We start from the raw sequence: 20965 nt of genomic DNA, 5'->3' as shown, positions 1-20965 counted from the left end.
ATCCACTTTCTTCTGTTATCTACTTCTTATGTCTTGTCTCTTAGGGTGTAAGTTCATATGGGCAGGGACTTGTACTTTCTACATATTTATACAGTTTCTAGCACAAGAAAACCCCAATCCAATTGACTCATAAGTACTATTGCACTGTAATGTGAGATATCAATTCTAACTGATAATTTATTACTATGCCACCCAAAATATGCTGGCACTTTATAAATGAAAAGTGCCTGCCCTGAAGATTTTACATAAACTGAAAGCATACTAGAATGCAACAGCATGTGTAGGGAAAGAAAGCAAATAACTGACAAGGAGATACCTAGATGAGGATGGACAAGGCAGGGTACCAAAATTAACGCTGGGATAGAAAAGCACAAGGAAGAGTTTAGAAATACATACTTGGGTGCAGGGATTCAAGGAATGGAGAGAACGAAATATTGAGCAGAGAACAGGATTTGAAATGGTAGTGGAGGATGGCAACAGGCTGTGAGGAGGAGAAATGTTTTGAGGGAAGGAGGAATGGAAAACAAATCAAGTTGGAAGAGGAAACCAAATTCACTAGGAAGGACTGCAGTCAGTGAAGAGTGACTTGTTAACTGAGGAACGGCTACTCCTCCTAGCCAAGGAAGAAAGCTGTCTACTGTTTTTCTTTACTTTCTCTTCTTGCCAGCCATCATTATGTTTATTCTGATTCTGAAGAATATCTTTCTGCCTGACATTCCATTTTCTCTTAGCTGTTTTTTTCTTGTAAATGTTGAGATCAGAGAATAAAGTAGTGACAAGAGAGGGGAAAAGTCAAAGAAAACAGTTCCTTATTTTCCCTCCAGGAGCGCCTCAAGAGCTGTTGACAGGGCTTCCAAGTTATCATGATTGTTATCATGGTTGTTACAAGGGTGATGTGAATAAGAAAAGCAGAAACATCTTGTAGATGCAAAAGAAGGAAGGTATACAATTTTAAAAGTTCTTACTAAGATAGTTCGTAACATGACGCATTAAATCAGATTAGGACTATGGAATTCCTCTCCATTGTACAAAGGGATGCTTATAAAGACAGTAGGAATATGAAACCTGAGGACTATCTAGCCAAAAGCCTATATCTAAGCCTAGATGACAGCTTAGAAATAGGTTGTTGAGAATGCTGTAGGATAATATTACTATAGTTGCTTATTACAGTAGCACCAAGCAAAGAATATTGGTACTGGTACAAGTTCATATATTAAATATGGATTCATCATCTGCTATATTCATTCAAAAGCCTTATTTCCCCAATCTCCAGTGACTTTTTTTTAAACATGTCCTGTCATGTTTGAAATACAGAAGCATTACATGCTTGATTGATGGTTTTGATTACCATCTGTCTATGGAGACAAAAAGGTGAAAATCAAAGTGCAAAACCACAGGGCCTCTGTCAACAAGACTAATGATATAACGTCTAAAGAACTTTTACCAAGAATTAATGAGAAAGTAGCCTGCTATTCAATGAGATATGAGCTAATAAGATAGTACAAGCCTCGATAACCAGCCAGAGCTGGGTCTCACTAACCTGCAGCTATGAACATAATACATTATGGTCTTCCGACGTCACCTTTGCACATTCTTCCTTGAAACCAAGGTTCAATTTTTGAGGGGGTGAGAAAAATAATAAATCACCTTGCTAGAGCCTGAACTATAGCACGCCTATCTAAACTGGCCGCTACTGTCCAAAAGCTGGGCTTGTCATATCAAATCCTACCTTTTTTTCTAAGCACGCAACAGTAGAATTTAAGAGAAGCTATAAACAACTAAAGCAAAATATGAAGGAATTAACACATATGATACATCATGTTGATACATGCATCACTGAGAAACATAATGCAATGTAAGTTGATGAGGAAAAGGTTACCAAGATTCTACAACTCCAGGGATAATGTTGGGGGATTATTTTAATTGGGCTGGGTAATTTGAATATGTGAGATGATGAGTCTCCTGAATCAGAAACTCAAGTTTCAGAGCAATGAGCCTCTTGGCAGCCAAATGATGCAAACTCATTGACACAACCCACATTATCTTAATCCTAGAATAAATATTCTGGCTAAAAATTAAATCCTGTTAATTTCTGTGTCCTACACAGAATATGCTCAGTGGCACTTAAAATTATATATATATACACATATACATACATATATATATACACACACATATATATACACACACATATACATATACATACAGATATATATATATATATCTATATATACACATATACATACATATATATATACACACATATACATATATATATATAATACACATTTTCTAAAAAAGAATCACTGCTGTCTAACTGGTAGAATATAACAAATAACAGCATCTCTTTATACGCTAGGCTAGGAGGCAGGCAGTATATTTGCAGATACTATTAATTCAAAAGCCTCTTGTAGGTGTGTCTTACCGGTTCTCCTGCACTGCCTGCTGCGTGATGGGAATAACAGATGAGACCAGGGATGGGCTGTTCACCTTTTGCCATGATAACAGCAGAACTGGTGTAGGATGGATGCTTCTAATGTACAATACATAACAGCTATGAATACAGTGATAGGAAAACATGAAACTACACAAGCAAAATGACAAAAGGAACAAGGGTGAAACAGGTGGGACACTGAAATGCTAAATGATTACAAACTTATATGAACACAAACAGTTTAGATCTCAGGTATTTTCTGTCCTTAAAACTTCACTGAATACTGGTGCCTCTTGTCATTTCAAGTGAACTAATTAATCTATTTAGACCTTACATTAAAATTAATAATAACAAAAAGTACAACTTGAAATTGTTAACTTAGTGCATCTATTCCTGCAAACATACATACATAACCAGGATATTTGTAAGTGAGAAAATAATCTCAGTTGGAGATATTATGAGACTATGAATTATTCCTAAGGTTCAACTTCTGAGAACAGGAATGCTGCTATTATGGTTTAAGTAAAAAGTGGTATAACATGATTTTGATATACTTAAAATTAATTACTAATAGACAAACGCCGGTCAATGAGAATTGAAAAAGTATAGACTATTCAAATATAAGCTGAATTAACTTGGATAACCTTTCCCAAACATCTAGGAAAGTGTGTATCTTATAGTTCAAAACTGAACCTACAAACAAATTAAAAAGGGTACTAAAACAGGGTACTCCAACTAAAACATCATCATTCATTTGGACAAAGTTATACAGAAATATTATTTCAACAGATTTGTACATGATGAAATCAAACTTTTCCAAGTGATATTTGTATAAATACTGTGATTTTTTTCTTTTATACTTCCAAGTTTATATTCCAGTTTGGATCACATGTATCTGCCTAATCGAACTGGCTAAAGCACTGAAGTCTAAATAGCGATGACTTATTTATTTATGGTAGGAAAATGCCATACTTCTAGTTCTCTGTTCCCAGAATGCAGCTATGCACAGGGAAATACAAGTAACCTGGGTGTTTTATTGTCCACTAGCTACTTGCTACATTTGTCTGTCATCATTTCTGGAAATTAGTATTATCCTTTCTAATAGGACTCTGTCATATCAGAAAATGCTAATAACATAATTCCTTAAAATACCACCTACTGCAGCTAATATGTTTAGGCATGGCAGATGTTTTGATCAAAAAAAAAAAAGGAGTTACATCAGAAAATGGTATTGTTAAAAGCATAACAGCATTCCAGTAACAGATGGTATGTGCATAGTGCCTTACAAAGTCTGTGCTTAATTTCAAAGCAGGGCTCACATATTTGTCTAAAGCTGGCTAATGTTAATTTCTAGACTGTCCAACATCCACCAGTATGTAAAAATCAAAGCCAAAAACATAGTCCTAAAATACAGTTTGGTGATGGTGGAAAGTACCTGAGAAAGAAACCTAAGTGCCTCTCATGCAAATAGCCAAGACTCACCTTAGCTGCAATGGCTGCAGCAGTTATATGTGAAGAAGAACTGTCCTCTGTTGAGGCAACTCCACTATCCTTCTTCTCTTCCTCCTCTTCCTCACACTGTACACCTTTGTCTTCTGTCTGCTTGTGAGGGCTGGTGGTTGGAGGAGGAGAAAGAGGTGGTGGTGGTGAAGGTAAGTCTTCGAGTTCGTCATGTACCTCCTTAACTTTTACAATGGCATCCCGCAAAAGGTCAATGGCGTGAGGTAGGGCTGGCAGTATAAACTGAAAGCATTCCTATGTATAAGAAGAGGAGAAATTATACTGAAAATTTACCTGCCAATGAAAATAGGGATTTGTCAGCTCTGTCATAAAGGTTGATTGATCTGAATTCGTTTCCAATCTGATCAGAAAACAAACAAACAAACAAACAAAAAAACCCCAACAAAGCCTAACTGCTTGTTAGGAGAAATAAGCCAGAATTTAATCGAAAGGTAAATTGGGGTACATGCAGTATATTATTTATATGCAAAAACCTCTCCGTTGTGCAACATTTAGAACTGCTAAATTTTAACCAAGACTGCAAACATTACCATACAGTAAATCACCAGTTAAGTCCCATTAAATACATAACAAAGCAGCCAATCTAAGAGTTATAGAAAGCATAATCATTAAACAAACCTTACAAAACATATAAAAAAACCACACTCCAACAGAAATGTAAAACTTAACAAACTTTAATGCTACACTTTCATTTATTTATTTATTTGATTTATAGCCAGCCCTATCCAAATGAGCTTTTGTGACATTAGCCTCAAATCTTCACTTTTTTGTTCCTTTTATATCTAGAGATTGATTCACATCATGAAGGGTTTCTTAATACGGCTGTCTCTATAGTAAGATATACTATTTTTTATTCATAGGCTTTTTTCTGTGGACTTTTAGAGTGACAGACTTGCTGATATCATCATAATTTCTCACAATTCAGAGTAATTTTACAGCATCCATATAAAATTTGTCTTCTAATTCTCTCGGCTTGTTTTCTTGTAATAGATTATAGGACATTTCCATTTTATGGCTGGAAAAAACGAAAAACTGCAGAGACACTGTGTAAAAGACTCTTGCCTCTGAGAATGGCCGTAGCACCTGCTGTAATTATATTATTTGCATTATTTATCACAAGCAGTATAATCTCACTCTGGGTTCCCAGGTTGTTGCCCTGTCCTCAACTGTGACACCTTGTTGGAAATAAATTTAAGATTGGGAAACTTCCCTTAGAATACTGGATTGAGCCTTGAAGTGCCACACTGACCTGTTCATCATCAATCCTTTGCTCTGGCCTGATCTTTGGACTCGGTCCCCTGAACAGGGAGTCCCTCCCTATAATTGGCCTCTTTTTGTCTCTTTCTGGGGCTTGTTCTTCCCCTAGCATCCCCAAATGACTACTCTCCTTCGGGGCTTGTTCTCTCTCTCCGGCACCCTCATTTTTAACACTCTTTCTACTGGGCTCTGTTTCTTGCCCCTGTGCTCAGGCTCCTCTCTCTCTCCCTCTTGGGGCCTACAGTCTGCACCCCTTGACCAGTCCCTCTTAGGGCCTGCAATCTCTACCCGACCCATTCTTCCTGGGTCCTTATAGCTCTAGCCTCCACCAACAGTCCTTTTACAGGGCCTTCCAGCTCTGGACTCTGCCAACAGTCCTTAGTCAGGGCTAGCACGTTAGCGTCTCACCCTTGGAGCTCATGCTAACTAATCAAATGCACAGGTGCCTTCCCAAATCAGCCACTGTGACCTCTCTGTTTCCCTGCAACAACTCCCATAACTCCTGCAAAACAGAAACATAAACCAGTTATCTGTGCATGAAACAGGCTTTCCTGTACAGCTGCTTCTCGTGCAAGGATGTGGGCTAGTGTGACTCTCTTTAGCCCTGGAGCCAGGCCTATATGCCCACTGACTCTCCTCTTTTCAACAGGACCCAGGATCTTCTAATCACCTATTATTGAGCAGTCTGATGTTCTGCTGCTTGCAGTCTGCAGACTGGGCTCTGCTGCCCTTCAACTTTGCCACTCACACGTGCTGCACTCTGCAGTCGCATAACACTGCTTACTGTGGTAACAGGGGGCAGGGGCCCCTGTGACAGGAGTCACTGTACTTCTTTTATGTTATCAGTTGTAAGTGCGCTGTGTTTTCACAGGTTGTGTTCACATACAACCCATGTACTTAGGAATATCTGAAAAAAATTAAAACTCGCTAGGACTGTGTGTCTTCTGAAAAGGGTGGATGTATGTGTGTATGTGGTTTGTAAAACCCCTGTTAGACATATCCAAGAACACAATTATCTTCACTTAGCTAAACTTTAAATCTCATCAACCAAATGGGAAATGAAGAGAGGAAAAGGAAAGCAAGTTGTGAGCTAACCCATCATGAAATGCAATGAACTTGTGAGGAAATTCATAAACAGTTAACACATTAGGAAAATAAACATCCCACCAGTAAGCCAGTATGGCTTGACTACTGTTAAACAGGTATTATAATATTTGCATTATTTATAGTATGCAGTATTTATTTTGGCAAATGCTAGAACATTGTGGCAGAATCTCTGTCCATATAACTTGTCATCGGACCAATAATTGCTATGGGCTTATCAAAATTTAGACCAGACAAGGATCTTTTCCAATTTTTGTTGAAGCCATGTTAAAGAAAAGAATGGGGCATCCAAAGAGAGGAGGAAGTCTCCCACAAAGGCTGATTCTGTGGCACACTGTGAGAAAGGTCTCTGGCAGTAGCATAGTGATGGGGTGGGGTGACCCAGGCACAGGGATAGTGATGACTTCCAGCTGTCACATAATTGTCCAGCTATCAGTAACAGTTGCTTTTTTATGCCTCTCCAGCAAGTCAGTGCCTACGGTGGTTGCCCCTTTCCTCTTGCTCTAATTACATGGAAAGCACATGATAATGCAAAAGGAGTCTGACTGTACTCTGTGGTGAAGGAATTCAACTGGCAGGGGAGGAAGGGACTGTCGTGTGTTCCTGTTTCCATTTCTGTCCCCTGGACTGTTTATGCATTTTACATTAGACAATCATTGGATAGAAATGCCAGAGTGCAGGACCTCCATCTAACCCAGGAGGTGCACAGCCCCACCAGGGGAGACGCCGCCTTGTTGGACCTAGTGCTGGCCACGGGTGATGACCTGGTGAGGGGGCTGCAGGTGCTCGACCACCTGGGCATGCAGTAAGGCAGCGGCCCTAGATTTTAGGAGGGCAAACTTCAACGAGCTGAGGAGGATAGTTGGAGAAGCACTGAGGTCCCGGAGGGGAGGGGAGCCAGGTGTCCAAGGAGAGTGGTCACTCCTTAAGGAGACGATCCTCCAAGCCCAAAGGAAGGTAATCCCAACGAGGATCAAGGGAGCAGGAGAGCACACAAGCCTCCGTGGCTCACCAAAAGCGTCTGGGAATGTCTCCTTGCTAAAAAGGAGGCTTACACCCAATGGAAAGAAGGGGTCATCACCAGGGAGGACTATTCTGTAGTTGCTCGGGGATGTAGGGGGGTAGTTAGGAAGGCCAAGGCAGAGATGGAACTGGGACTAGCTTCCCAGATTAAGGACAATAAGAAGTCCTTTTTTAAATACATAGGGGGTAAAAAGAAGGCCCCGGGTAATGTGAGGCCCTTGCAGGACGCCATGGGAAACTTGGTCGTCACGCCAGACGGCAAAGCTAACATGCTTAATGATTTCTTTGCCTCTGTCTTCCTAAGTAGGGACCAGAACAGCCACCTCCCTGCTGGGCCCCCTCGGGCCCCAGGGGAGGCACACCTGGGCCACGGGTTAGCGAGGATTTAGTTAGGGAGCTTCTGAAGGGGTTGGATGTATTCAAGTCAGCCGGCCCGGATGATCTCCACCCTAGAGTTCTAAAGGAACTGGCCGAGGTCATTGCAAGTCCCCTGGCACGGCTTTACAAGCACTCGTGGTGCTCTGGTGAGGTACCGGAGGACTGGAAGAGGGCCAAAATGGTCCCCATCTTCAAAAGAGGCAGGAAGGAGGACCCAGGAAACTATAGGCCGGTTAGTCTTACCTCGATCCTAGGCAAGCTGTTTGAGAAAATTATGCTGGCACACATCCAGGAGGGGCCAGCAGGGGACTGCATGCTTAGGGGCAACCAGCACGGGTTCATCAGTGGCAGGTCCTGTCAGACCAACCTGGTGGCCTTTTACAATCAGATCACCAGATCATTAGATGCAGGGGTAGCAGTGGATATAATCTTCCTGGACTTCCGGAAGGCTTTCGACACTGTCTCTCACCCTGTTCTCATTAAGAAACTGGGGGGCTGTGGTGTAGACACCCACACAGTCAAATGGGTCGCCAACTGGCTGGAGGGCCGCACCCAGAGGGTGGTAGTGGATGGGTCCTTCTCAACCTGGAAGGACACGGGCAGTGGGGTTCCGCAGGGCTCGGTCCTCGGGCCCGCACTGTTCAACATCTTCATCAGTGATTTGGACGAGGGGGTAAAAAGCACCCTGTTCAAATTTGCTGATGACACTAAGATGTGGGGGGATGTGGGCACACTGGAAGGATGCAACAGGCTACAATCAGACCTAGACAGGTTACAAGGGTGGGTGGACGAGAATAGGATGGGTTTCAACACAGACAAGTGCAAGGTGAGGCACCTCGGGAGGAACAACTGGCACCATGCCTACAGGTTAGGGAACTCCCCTCTTGTCAGCACGGAGGCGGAAAAGGATCTGGGGGTCATCATTGACTCCAAGATGAACATGGGCCGGCAGTGTGGGGAGGCAGTTAGGAAGGCCAACTGTACCTTGTCATGCATCCACAGATGCATCTCGAGCAGGTCCAAAGAGGTGATCCTCCCCCTCTATGCGGCCACAGTTGGAGTACCGCGTCCAGTTCTGGGCACCGCACTTCAAGAGGGATGTCAACAGCATGGAGAGGGTCCAGAGGAGGGCCACTCGTATGTTCAGGGGACAACAGGGCAGGCCCTATGAGGAGAGGCTATGGGACCTGAACCTGTTCAGCCTCCAAAAGAGAAGGCTGAGGGGGGATCTTGTGGCCTGTTATAAACTAGTCAGGGGGGATCAGCAGGCATTGGGGGAGTCACTGTTCCCCTGAGCACCGCCAGGAGTGACCAGGAATAACGGTCACAAGCTGGCAGAGGGTAAGTTTAGGTTAGCTATCAGGAGGCGCTACTTCACGGTCAGGGCGGCTAGGGTCTGGAACCAACTTCCAAGAGAAGTGGTGCAGGCTCCTACCCTGGGGGTGTTTAAGAGGAGGTTAGACGAACATCTTGCTGGGGTCGCTTGACCCCAGTACTCTTTCCTGCCATGGCAGGGGGTCGGACTAGATGATCTGCTCAGGTCCCTTCCGACACTAGAAACTATGAAACTATGAAAACAAATAATCCTGAGAGAAGTCACTGGGACCCTGGCCTATTAGCTGAGTACCCTAACTACAAGGCAGCAGAGTCAGGCTCACTCCTATTTGCTTTTCTTCTGGTCCCAATACTCCTGCATTCTTTGCTTCAACAGGGCAGATGAAGGATGTGCCCAAAATGTTTTATAGCCTGATGGTTAGGGCATTCTTCTGACAGGTGGGAAATGTGGCTATGAAAACCCTCTGCCTGAGAAAGCCATAGAACTCAAGTTATCAGTTTCCTGAGCAAGCACTCTAACCACTTGGCTACTTCCTCCTTTGACAGTGTTACTGAACGAGACTGGCCTTGCTCACTGTACATTATACTGAATCCCATGCTGCTGCTGTTAGGCATGCTCAGAGCACAGCTACTGAATCAGGAACCTCCAAGTACTTAGGCAGAGGTGAATCACTGTTCTGCCTCATACCTGGTTTTGTGACCAAACCTAGACAAGAACAGTTTAGGCATTCAGGGATCATTTCAAAACATAGCTGCTAAATTTAAGGTAGATTCAGAGTTCCATTGGTGCTACAGGGCTATGGCAGCAGATTCTCCTTTGTACAAAAAGTGAAGATGACAATTGTTTCTTCTAAAACATAAAGGAAACATATACAGAAGGAAGAAAGTTTGTATATTCAACTTTTCAGACTATAACTGGCTTTAAGTCTCCCCATTTTTACAGACACTAGTCTTATATCTTGTCCAGCTCTGCTGTCCAGTGATATTTAGTGCATCATCAACAGGTTATATTAGTTCCATTTCATGTATTTATATAATAAAACTGAAGAAAATATACAGCTTCATTTATGGTTTTATTACTGAAACTGGAAAGGAAGTAATATAGATCATGAAAGAGAGGAAATCCTCATTTAAGGAGGTTCGTGAGGTCTCTGCTGCCAGGGATTATCTCTCTCCATTGTAATAATATTTGCTGAAATCTCAGAGCTGTGGGATCTATTATGCTGTACTACCTGATGAGTGAAAAGCTTACCTTCATAGTAGACAACTCATCAGGTTACAAAAATTACTGCTATATAGTGAAACTTAGCAGTATTTTTTCCTTTCCAATACAGTGATCTTGTATTATTTGCATATATGAAATATGCTTGTTATACTGTCTCTATTTGTATTGTATCCCTTTTCCTCACCTGCTGTTTATTTGCCTTTCTTTAGATTGTGAGTGCCCCAGGGCAGAAATCATGCTTTTTCTCAGCTTGGAAATTACCTAGCATATTGCAGACACCGCTGAATGTAATTAATAAAAATGACCAGAGACAAATGCCACTCTTCCTCCTCCATAATTTGATTCAGAGGACATAAATCTCTAGCAGATAAAAAGAGAGACAAATAACATATTGAAATAATGTGGCTCCTTGGGATTGCTACGTAGACCCTGAGAACTTTTTCAGGGTTGTTCAAAATCAAAACATGCTCATTCTTTTTTAATTCATAGTATATCTGGAGAAAAAAATCTTATTCTTATGTGAACCTTCCTCTGCAGTGATGGAAACTCTAAAATATAACATAAATGAGGTTAAGACATCAGAATTAGCAAACAAAAATGACTACAAATTTAAAAAAAAGATCATTCTAGTTTCATTGCCCAGCCTGAATGAAATGTAATATAAACAGACAACACAAAGCATAAAAATGTAAATTTCAGTTATGAGTTTTCAATTGCAAATATTAAAAAAATCCATAAATGAAAAATATTTGAAATATACTTATTTTGCTAACTGTTTAAAAATGATTTTCTTTTTTTTTCCTTAGCAAAGGTGGTAGTAAGAAATCTATGAATTCTTCAGACCATTGCCACACTATTAGGTTGTTTCAGACTCTTCTGGAGAGTCTTCAGAGTCTTTTAACTGTAGGTAACATTGCAAATGGTCCCACTTCCGGCTATACGGGCTTTACACAGCTCTAGGCATTTTTGTAAAATTGGTTGTGGTAGCTAAGCTCCTGTCATATGCAAGAAAAGTATCTTGAATCCAATAGGATCAAATGTAAAGACAGACTCAATATGAATACTTCTTACCTGTGACCCTTTCTTGCTACCTGGTAGGTTAATTATGAGAGTTTTTCCTCTGATTCCACACACAGGCCTGAAAGGAAACAGAAAGAGTTTGAAATACAAGTATTTTCCTCCATGGGAAAACATAGCACTAAGGGGTAATTCTGACCATCTATCTCTATGTGCCAGTTTAGTCTGTAATCTCTGAAAATGCTTGGGAACCACATATGGATAAAATGGCTGAAAGGTAGGATTATCTCAGGAGAAGCTGAGACAGCATAAGGCAAGGTGAAAAATAAGATTTCAACATATAATCAAATATAAAAAAGAAATTAACTGGACTAGATCTTCATTTAGCATCATACTGTGTAACTTCATTAACTTCACTCTTTATTTACAATAAAGTGAGGATCTAATTTATTTTCCATTTGCTCAAATTCCTGGTTTGGTTCTGGCTTGACGGCACCAAAAATACTTTGGCCAATAACTAAAACAACTGATAATAAAAGGTCACTCAGTTGTACTCATTCTATCATATATATTTTTGAATTATAACATATGAAAAGCAGAAAGGATAAAATCATTTTCCTATATAGAAATGCAATCACAAGGGCTCTTGATAGAGCCACTTGGATGGAGTTGTAGTATGTACAGTTCAAAACTAAAGGGAAACTTCTTTACAAATCTTATTCTGCCAGAGATCCTGTTCTGCACCCCAAAGCAGCACATCAAGCAATGAAAAGGCTAAGATGAAGTTATGATTTACATCAGAGAATTTGAAATTAGGGTCTGTAACATCAGCATGTAAGATCAAAATGAATAATAATACTATTATTATGCACTCATGTAAGACTATACATTTTAAGAGTTCTACATTTTAATCAATTATTCCATACAGCACTTTATGAAGCCAGCAAGTACTGCTATCTCCTTTTTACAGATGGAGAGGGGAAGGAAAAGGCATTTTAAGTTACTTGCAAAAAGACAAAGCAGTTTATTGTTTATTGGCTGAAATGAACTTATGTGTTCATATTTACAAAACCATATTCCAAATACAACATTTCTATCCACAAGCTATAAGTGGTGACTGTAAACATATCAAAAGGCAGGTTTTGCTTTGTCACCAGAAGAAAGATCTTGACCCTTGCCAATTGTAACCCAATCCAAACCCCTTCGTTTTACAAGAATCCACAACCTATGGAATCAAAAAGAGGTTGCAGGAGACATTTTTTCTCCAAAACTCAGCCAAAGACTATTTTATCAAGACCAAGAAAGGATAGATCAGGTTGCATAGAGAGTACTTGGCCTTTACCTGCAGTCAACCTGAATGATACAAACCAGAATGGCAATTTAGATAGTGTAACACTGCATATTTATAGTGCAGTTTGTTTCCTGCAAACTTGTGTTACTGGGAGCCCTAACAGATATGGATGGCTATATTTTTTTTGAGCCCATTTCATTGAGGAGTGTTTGCACAAGAGGTTCTACAGAATTTTTCCAGTCACCATAGCTTCTTCTTATTTGCTAGTGAACAAATGCATTGTAAAGAAAATTTATTACACTTTTTTCCTGTTTTTGAAATATCTATGAAGAAATGGAAAATGTTGCATGATTATGAGACAGAATTGGTTACAAATGTTCCTTCCTTAACTGCTTGATATATAAAATAAGAAATCTGAATTATACCATTTGGTTCTGATTAGTCATACAAGTCATATAGCCTTGTTTTGATTTTCCAGTTGAATAACTTGGTAGAAAAATTGGCAAAAGATGAAGTGAAATACACCCCATGGTCACATCCAGATGTGCAGGCATGTGCGGTTTGTGGTGCTGCAAACTGGACACTCAGAACATTAAAGTATGCCCTGCCCTGCAGATTTGCAAATTTGGAGGCAAATTTTGCTACCAGGAAATCCTGGTAGCAAAAACCCCTCAAAAAACAGCAACAAAACAAAAACAACCCAGCACAAAAAATGTGGCCGGGCGCATGCGACATGAGCGTTCTCTGGTAGGGCTTGGTTCTCCAGGGAGACACTTTGGCTGCCAGTCAGAGTCTCCACTCCTTGAGTTGTGCTCTGGCTCCTTGAGCACACTGGGAGCTGGGAGGAGCGGCAAAAGGGCAGTTTGCCCAAACCGGGGCAATTTGTCCTACACCAAAGTGTAAGTGCAGGGGTGTGCACTGAGCAAAAAGTAGTAGCACAAATTTGTACCACTGCTATTTTGCCGCTGAAAGCGCACCCCCCAGAAGTGGGGATGTGTCCTAGGAGTACTATATCGTGTGAGTGCAAATTTTACTTTCTACAGAAATTCATGCTAGTAAAATTCTTGAAGGAGTCTAAAATAAGCAACAATAAAAAGGGGAAATAAATGGCCAAACTCAATTCTTGTTAAAAAAAAAAGAATAAAGAAAAAAGTAGAAGGACTTTTTTTTGCAGTCCTCAGTTACTTTCGAATTGTCAGAGTCTGTCCAAAAAGAGCCATGAAATTTACCTTTTACACGATACTTGTTCCCTAAATTAATGGTAGCTAAAGAATTTGCACAATCTTCTTTTTAGCAAAAAAAAGGGCGAATTAATTAAAAAGGGAAAAAAAACCTTTAGAAGCTCTGTGGATGTCTTAAGAGAACCTCTCTGTTTAATCCACAGAGCTGGACAAATAATTGGTAAAAAAAACCTGGGATGAAAAACATAAATAAAAACAAGTCACATGAAAATGCAGGGTCGTAGTCTGAGAAAAAATAATGTATAACATCATTTAGCAAACGGAAATGCTAAACAAAGAAAAAGAGCAGGAAAGAGAAACTTTTTTTTGTTTTGCTTATATGCTATTTAACATTTAATGCCAAGGAACATAACTTGTTTGTGGGGAAAGGAATTTCCCTGGATTCCTTCCTACATAAATCATTCATTATACTCAATGTCATTAGAAGCTATATCACATTTTCTGGCAAAGTCAGAAGTATTCTAGTGATAGTTGCCAAAATGTCTGCAGTGGCTTTTCAGAGTCTCAAAATGAGCCTTTCATACCACAATTAAGTTGACCCACATAGGGGACAAGTCTTGTTTTTGACTGTGAGCTCAATTGTGTCCTGTCTCCCAGTCTGCTCTGCTTCCCCTATTTGCATATTTCAAGTGCAATATTGCACAGTTTTGAAATTCATTTCAAAGAAACACAGTAAGAGCTTAGGGCTTAAAGATATCTTGCAGAGATTCAAGTGGCAATTTGTCTATTAGATAATGTGAAGTGCATGTTTAAGCATAAGAAAGCGCTGATCTTTCCTTCTTTTTGTTCTTCCCTTCCACAGTCTGCCACAGAAAATGGCACCATGTAAAAACGACACTTACCCTTTCATGCGAGCTGTTAGTTTATACTTCTTAGGTCTAGTTTATTAGGCAGAATAACTTTAAAAAAAAACATGCAAACCAAAGTTTAATTATTTCACAGAAGGTCCAAAGTATACAGCCTGTCAATTGAGGTCTTAATATAAACTTGTATATATTTTGTGTCATGTTAACAGAAGTTTATGTAATTTTGTTTGTAAAGAAATCTGTGGTTTACATTACTCTACAAAAGATGTGTTTTTAAATGTGTCTTGCAAATGTTTATACATGTGCAATATATGCAAATTAGGGGATTCCATCAGATTACTGCTAGTGTATATAGCTATATCAAATCTCATGCCGTGTAGAGTCTGAATATTTGTCTGACATCAATAACTGGTTTACGCTGAGGGAATAATATAAAGAAAGTAGATGTATACATCAGCAACTACTACATTTTGCTTAAGGCTGGACTTGACAACAACATTTTCCTGAATTTGCCTCCCACACAATCTCTGTCCTCTATGTTAGGAAAGAACATCCACAGGTCCATGAGACCTTCTGAAGGGAGCCACTAGGTGTGACAAGATAAACAGATGAGAGAAGATAAGCACAGGTGTTCAGGCTACTCCCTGCCTAGCCACTGCCCTGTCCTCACTGCCAAGCCCCTGTGCAAGAAGATAAGCACTGTAATAAATTATGTTTTGAAATGGGGTGCTGTAGCTGGGGCTGGTGTCCCCCAGCACCCTAAGAGATCGATGCCCCCCTGCCCCCAGTTTAGGGCAGTCTGCCCTGCATTCGCCTGCCACCCCTTTGATGTAAAAATGAACTGATATAAAAAATGTGGGATGCTGCCCATTTGTGGCCCTGGTATTCTGTGACAAATACACAGCTGTGAACCACCACTACACCTTGCAGATAGTCCCATGCCTTACGGATAGCATCCGAATCCACTACTACTCAAACCCCTAGCCCCTTACTGAGCCGCACTTGGCCTCTGGCCCATGCAGGCCTCAGGTCCCTCTAGGTGGACCTTGGCCCCTCAGTGGACCACTCCCCCAGCTGGACCACACTCTGACCCGTCTCTGGGTCACACACTCACTCCACCCCATTACTGGGCACACATTCACTCTGCCCTCTTACTAGGCCACACACTCACATTCGGGGCCTTTTGCCCCTTGGGCCTCAGGTCCCCCCTAGTGGGCCTTGGTCTCAAACTTTTCCCCTACAAGGCAGTGGGGGATGAGACTTTACAGCGTCCCATTGTCACCTTTCACTGGGGAGGCACAGGTGTGGCATTTCCTGGGGGCTGCCTCATGATAGGCAGTCCCACCACACCATCCAACCCCAGCAGGGTGCAGTTTCAGGTCTTACCCAGGACCAAAAAGAACCTCATCCATCCCCATAGTTCCTACCCTAACCTCCAGATGTTCCAGGAGCTTCAGTCTTCAGGCTGAGGAATCTTCCTCCTCCAGCTCCCCAGATGTAACTGCTGGCTCTGCTTCCAGGTTCTGGGCTTATACACACCCTGCCTAGCCCTCCTCCAATCAGGAGGCCACTTGTGGTCAGGTGACCACCTAACTTGGCCTGAACTCACCTGCCAGCTACTGCAAAGCCTGCCTGATGTTCTTCAAGTGGCAGGCACAAATAATGCACTGCCACAGGTGCTGATCAATTCACACAAGTTATGGAGGGGCGCCTTGAGTCACACAAGGCATTCTTCACATCTAAAAAGGTTGAGAACCACTGCTATACGAAATACAAAGATGAAGAGCTTACATCTACAGAAACTGTATCTGGTGATGCAAGTGGATTTTATGAGGGCTTCTAAATAGTAATTCATACAGATCAATTTGGTGAGGCCCAAATATGGGATAAAACATCTGACAAAAGCCCAAAATAAAGGGGGCCAAATTATTCATGAAGAATCTTTTCCTCTGCAAACAGGAAGGTGAGACACTTAGGGTAAGATTATATTCCACCTATTAGGCACCTAAGTGGAATCCTGTTCCATCCTGTTTGAATCTATAAAAAAACTGTTAAAACAAAAAGCGATTTGGCCCTTTCTGCTTTTTTGTGATTAAATCCTAAGTGTAGGGTGATGGTGTGTTACACAAGCAAAGGCACTCATAGATTTCCAGGACCTGAACAGTGTACAACAAAATTGTACTTAGGCACCTAAGACCACTTAGGTACCCAATAGGTGGAATAGAATCTGACCCTTTTTTTTTTAATGAAAGCTCACGTTCTAATATTATCCTATTTTTCCAGGAATAGACCTTTTAAGTAAAAAATAAAGAACTGCAAGAGTCATGATGAAATTGTGAGAACTGGCACCACTGAGCACATCCAGATGAGTGAGAATGTGTTTCCCCAGGGACAAGTGGCAGTAGCACACCTGGTGCTGCTGCTACTTGTCCTCAGGGAATGCCTTTGCCACAGGTGCTCTGGCATGCAACAGGTTATGCCAGGTGGGTAACCAGTAACTGTGCTGGCTCCAGCAGCCTTACCTGGGGTCCTGAGTGCCTCCAGGAGCTGCAGCCATGGTGCTCCTGCAGCAGGAAGCCTGGCTGGCAGCTAGAGCATAGCTCTGGCTGGCCAGGCTCCAGTTTTGGGTGGTGTGCACCACTGCCATGTGAACCGCTGTGCTTTTTTTTTTTTGGCATGGGTTTTTTTTGACCCTGGGATCTCTTAGAGTCAACCCTGCCCCCTGCCCCCAAGCAGCACCACATACTGTACATTTAGATGTTCTCTGTGCTGCAAGGAAGTGCTGCCTAATTGTGCCCTCCTCTGCTTTTTTCCCCATCATTTTTTTGAACCTCTGGATCAAAAAAACCCATGGAAAAAAAAAAAGCAGAGCAGCACACGCACAGGCAGCAAGCACCGCTGAAAAGCAGAGCCAATACACTGCTGAAAAGCAGAGCCAATACACTGGAGCTGTGCTGTGGCTGCTGGTCAGGCTCCACGTGGCAGAACTGCCACTGCTGCAGCCGCGGGTGGCCCCCCAGGGCCCCAGGTAAGGCTGCTGGAGCCAGCCCAGTGCTGACCCCACCCTCCCCTCCCCCATCTGTGGTATCTTGCCGCACACCAAAGCATGCATTGCACAGGTATTCCCCAGGGACAAGTAGAGGCTGCTGGATGAGGCCAGTATGTCCAGTATTTATGACATCAGGAACTTCTTGGTGTGGCAAAATGTCTCCTGTGATTCTACACTTCCTGGACACTGTATTTCCAGGAGGACTTACTTGATGTCATACAAAGTTAAGCCCCAGACCCTTGCAAAGGGCAGCAGCAAGACTGTTACTTCTTTACTGTAAGTAGTTCTTTATATAAGACTGAAAATAAAGCATTGCTTCTACATCACAAGCCTTATCAAGATACTACCAACAGCTTGCTTGCTGCTTTGGGCAATAGCTACGGTGCTCAGCCAACAGCTAGAACTGTGACAGAGTTAATGCAAGACTCCACTCCTTCAGTTTGCTGAGCAGACACAAATGCCTGCCATCTTTACAACTGCATGGCATTCACAGTTTCTTCAGAAGTGCTCCTTTTCCAGTGAACAAAACAGCTTCCCTACTTAAAGCATACACTCCAATTTGAGGGGAAAAGGTGTGTATTATACATGAAAAAATATGGTACTATGTATTTGTTGATCTGGGGGGAAAAAGACTGTGAACTATTTAATCTGTTCTGCCATAGCACAGCAATATGTAAATACACACACACATGTGTACACATATACATACATACATATCATTTGTATCTATGTAGTGTCCAAAAGGATCCCAAGCAGAAATTACTTTTCACCTGCCTCTTAACTACAGCTGAATATAGGGTGGAATTCAGCAGCTGATTAATAGCACACAGAATCAATAAACTGGAGGATATAATAAGGCATGAAGAATACTATACTCATAATTATTAGTGTATGCCTATTTGACTAAATGAAGCCATGGCATTATCAGTGACAGAAATGACTGCTCTTAAAACTCCCATCCAACTTGATTAGGAGATAGTCCTCTATCATGAGAATCATAATCTTTACCTCACTGTAACTTTAATTTGGATTGTCCCAACCAGTGCAAAAATGATTTGGGAAGGTTTTGGAGGTGATACAATAGATTAAAACCTGATCGCCAAATAGGTCAAAATCTGACTAACAGGAAGGTTGTTAATTACCATTGAACAGCGCTCTTTCTTTCTGCCAGACAAATCTCACTTCACATGTATTTTGCCAGATCATCACAGCTACACCAATACTATAAGACCATTATAACACTAGGGATGTTGCAAATTGAGGCAATCCATAGAAGGCTTAAAGAGATTAATGTTATAGAGGGAGGTCAGGTGGAATTTCAATCCTTGTTACCATTTTGGCTGAAGCATCTGCATAAGGAACATGTGGCAAAACAACGTTACTCAGAACTTTCAGCAGAGATGTGGGTTGTAGAATCCCTGGTATAAGGAGCATGGCTACATGGAGTTGTATATAAAGCAATATAATATGGGCCAAATGGGCCCAGGTTCAAAGCACAGTATTTTGCTGTGGAGTGGCAGATGCCAAGGACCCTTGTCCTAGAAATATGAATGTTGGATCTGCAGGTGGACCAACTTTCTTTCAACTTTAAGGGAAAATGGGTCCAAGCCTGACATTTAGCATACCTCCCTTCTCTTCAAAACAGGCTGCTTCTTCTTTGTTTAAATCAGAGAGTTGCAGTAAGTCACATACCTGTCAAGAGTAACACTGGAACAGATCAGATAGTTTATTTTTTACTGGGTGCTTGTTAAGACATATATTCAACTCCCACACTGCAAAGGCTTTACAGAGCAGGAAAATGTACCATGATGATTTTGGAGTATTCAACTGCAAGCACCAGTTATGGCAGTAGTTGTAAACCAATCAGGATTTGAGGTGTCTTCAAAGACAATAAACACCTGAGATAGTGTGCCAAAGAAGATATCATCAGTGAAGATGAGTTTATGGGATAGTTTCACACAAATCATTATTTATAAATTGAAATAAAAGCATTAGAGCTGGTAAAGAACCGTGAGGAAGACCATTTGAGCTGGCTTTTCCAGTAACTGGTTGTTTCACTCATGTGAAATGGCATTTGTGCAAAGAAGTTCCAAACCAACGAAGGAGTATTTAGAGAGTTAAATTAGCTGTCCACTATGCTATATTATGTTGGTGGTAGAAGTCAAATAGAGGAAGGAATTAGCAATCTTCAGTTTCTTCTGATAGATACTGTCTATGTCAGTTGTCAATGTAAAAACTTGATCATAGGTGCTATCCCAACGATGGAGACTACCTAATGGTACAATTAAAAGGTTGTCATCTCTTGGAATGTTTGATCTTCCAAAGGATCTTGCTAGTACCTTGCAGCAAACACTGAGCAGCAATGTAAAGTGTTATCACACTGCAGAACACGGATCTTTGCCTCTTATCTGGGCAATGATTTTCAATTATTGCTGTGACTTAGGAAGTTCTCCCTGAAAGGATTCTTGCAGAGAGTACAATAATAAAGATGCTTCAAGAATTCATATGAAATGCTGTCATCCCTTAGGGGGGTACCAGTTTTCAGATTCATCAGGTCACCAAATTCCACAATAACCACAATGGCTTCTAGACACTTTTGGTAGACTCTTTTTAAAGGAACTGTTGCCATTGGCTGAGCATCTTGCTCAAGACAGCCTTTCTGCCTTTAAGTAGATGAGTTGTAACCTGGCTTGCATGACTGCAAACTGACTCTGAATTAAAGTTCTCTGGGTAATTAACAAACCAACAAATAACATTCCAGATTTTCTAGTTTCTTTTTGTAAAGTGTAGATTGGATGTTACTTCTTCTGAGCAGGTGCAACAGGCAGATTTTTTTACCCCTATCAGATGACCCACATACACTGGATGTAATTTGCTTAGGATGGACACATGCACAGCTTTAAACAAGATGTCACAGAATCCACAGTAAACTTCCTTAATGGGGAAACAACAAGGAAGGAAAAATCATAACTGTAGATTTTCAAGTGTCATACCAGGCACACCAGCTGGCCTCTAAGGTACTGAAGAACTTTTACAAAATGGAAAGCCAAAAAAAATCAATTATGATCAGTGTTGACTACAACAGAAATCATCAAGAATGATGCATGAAACTGGATTGGGGGGGGCCTTCAGCTGAGATGATCCATAGAAGTTAGGATAGAAATCACATAACAGTCTTGCTGCCTGAAATGTACCATATTGCTCGCGATCATGGATAGTACAAGATAATCATATGAAGCACAATCTTCCCTTCCAGGTTTGATTTATTATATCTCCATTCCATG

General features: G+C 41.3%; 1 protein-coding gene across 9 annotated transcripts in view; it reads right to left on the bottom strand.

Annotated features, from left to right (window-relative positions):
• GPHN (gephyrin) overlaps positions 1–20965 on the bottom strand; it is a 612917-nt gene that overhangs the window by 205736 nt on the left and 386216 nt on the right. For 6 of the 9 annotated variants that reach the window (XM_090033171.1, XM_090033172.1, XM_090033174.1 and 3 more), the window contains 3 exons: positions 11349–11415; positions 3917–4189; positions 2426–2533 (listed from right to left, as the gene is read on the bottom strand). In XM_090033171.1, coding sequence (XP_089889297.1) covers positions 2426–2533; positions 3917–4189; positions 11349–11415 — 448 coding nt within the window. The remainder of the gene's footprint in view (positions 1–2425; positions 2534–3916; positions 4190–11348; positions 11416–20965) is intronic. The other 3 variants (XM_090033176.1, XM_090033178.1, XM_090033179.1) reach the window with 1 other exon arrangement.

This window comes from Crocodylus siamensis, chromosome 2, assembly GCF_052110815.1.
Source record: "Crocodylus siamensis isolate JL-2025a chromosome 2, ASM5211081v1, whole genome shotgun sequence".
Lineage (NCBI taxonomy): Eukaryota > Metazoa > Chordata > Crocodylia > Crocodylidae > Crocodylus > Crocodylus siamensis.
This window is presented reverse-complemented; position numbering and strand designations above follow the sequence as displayed.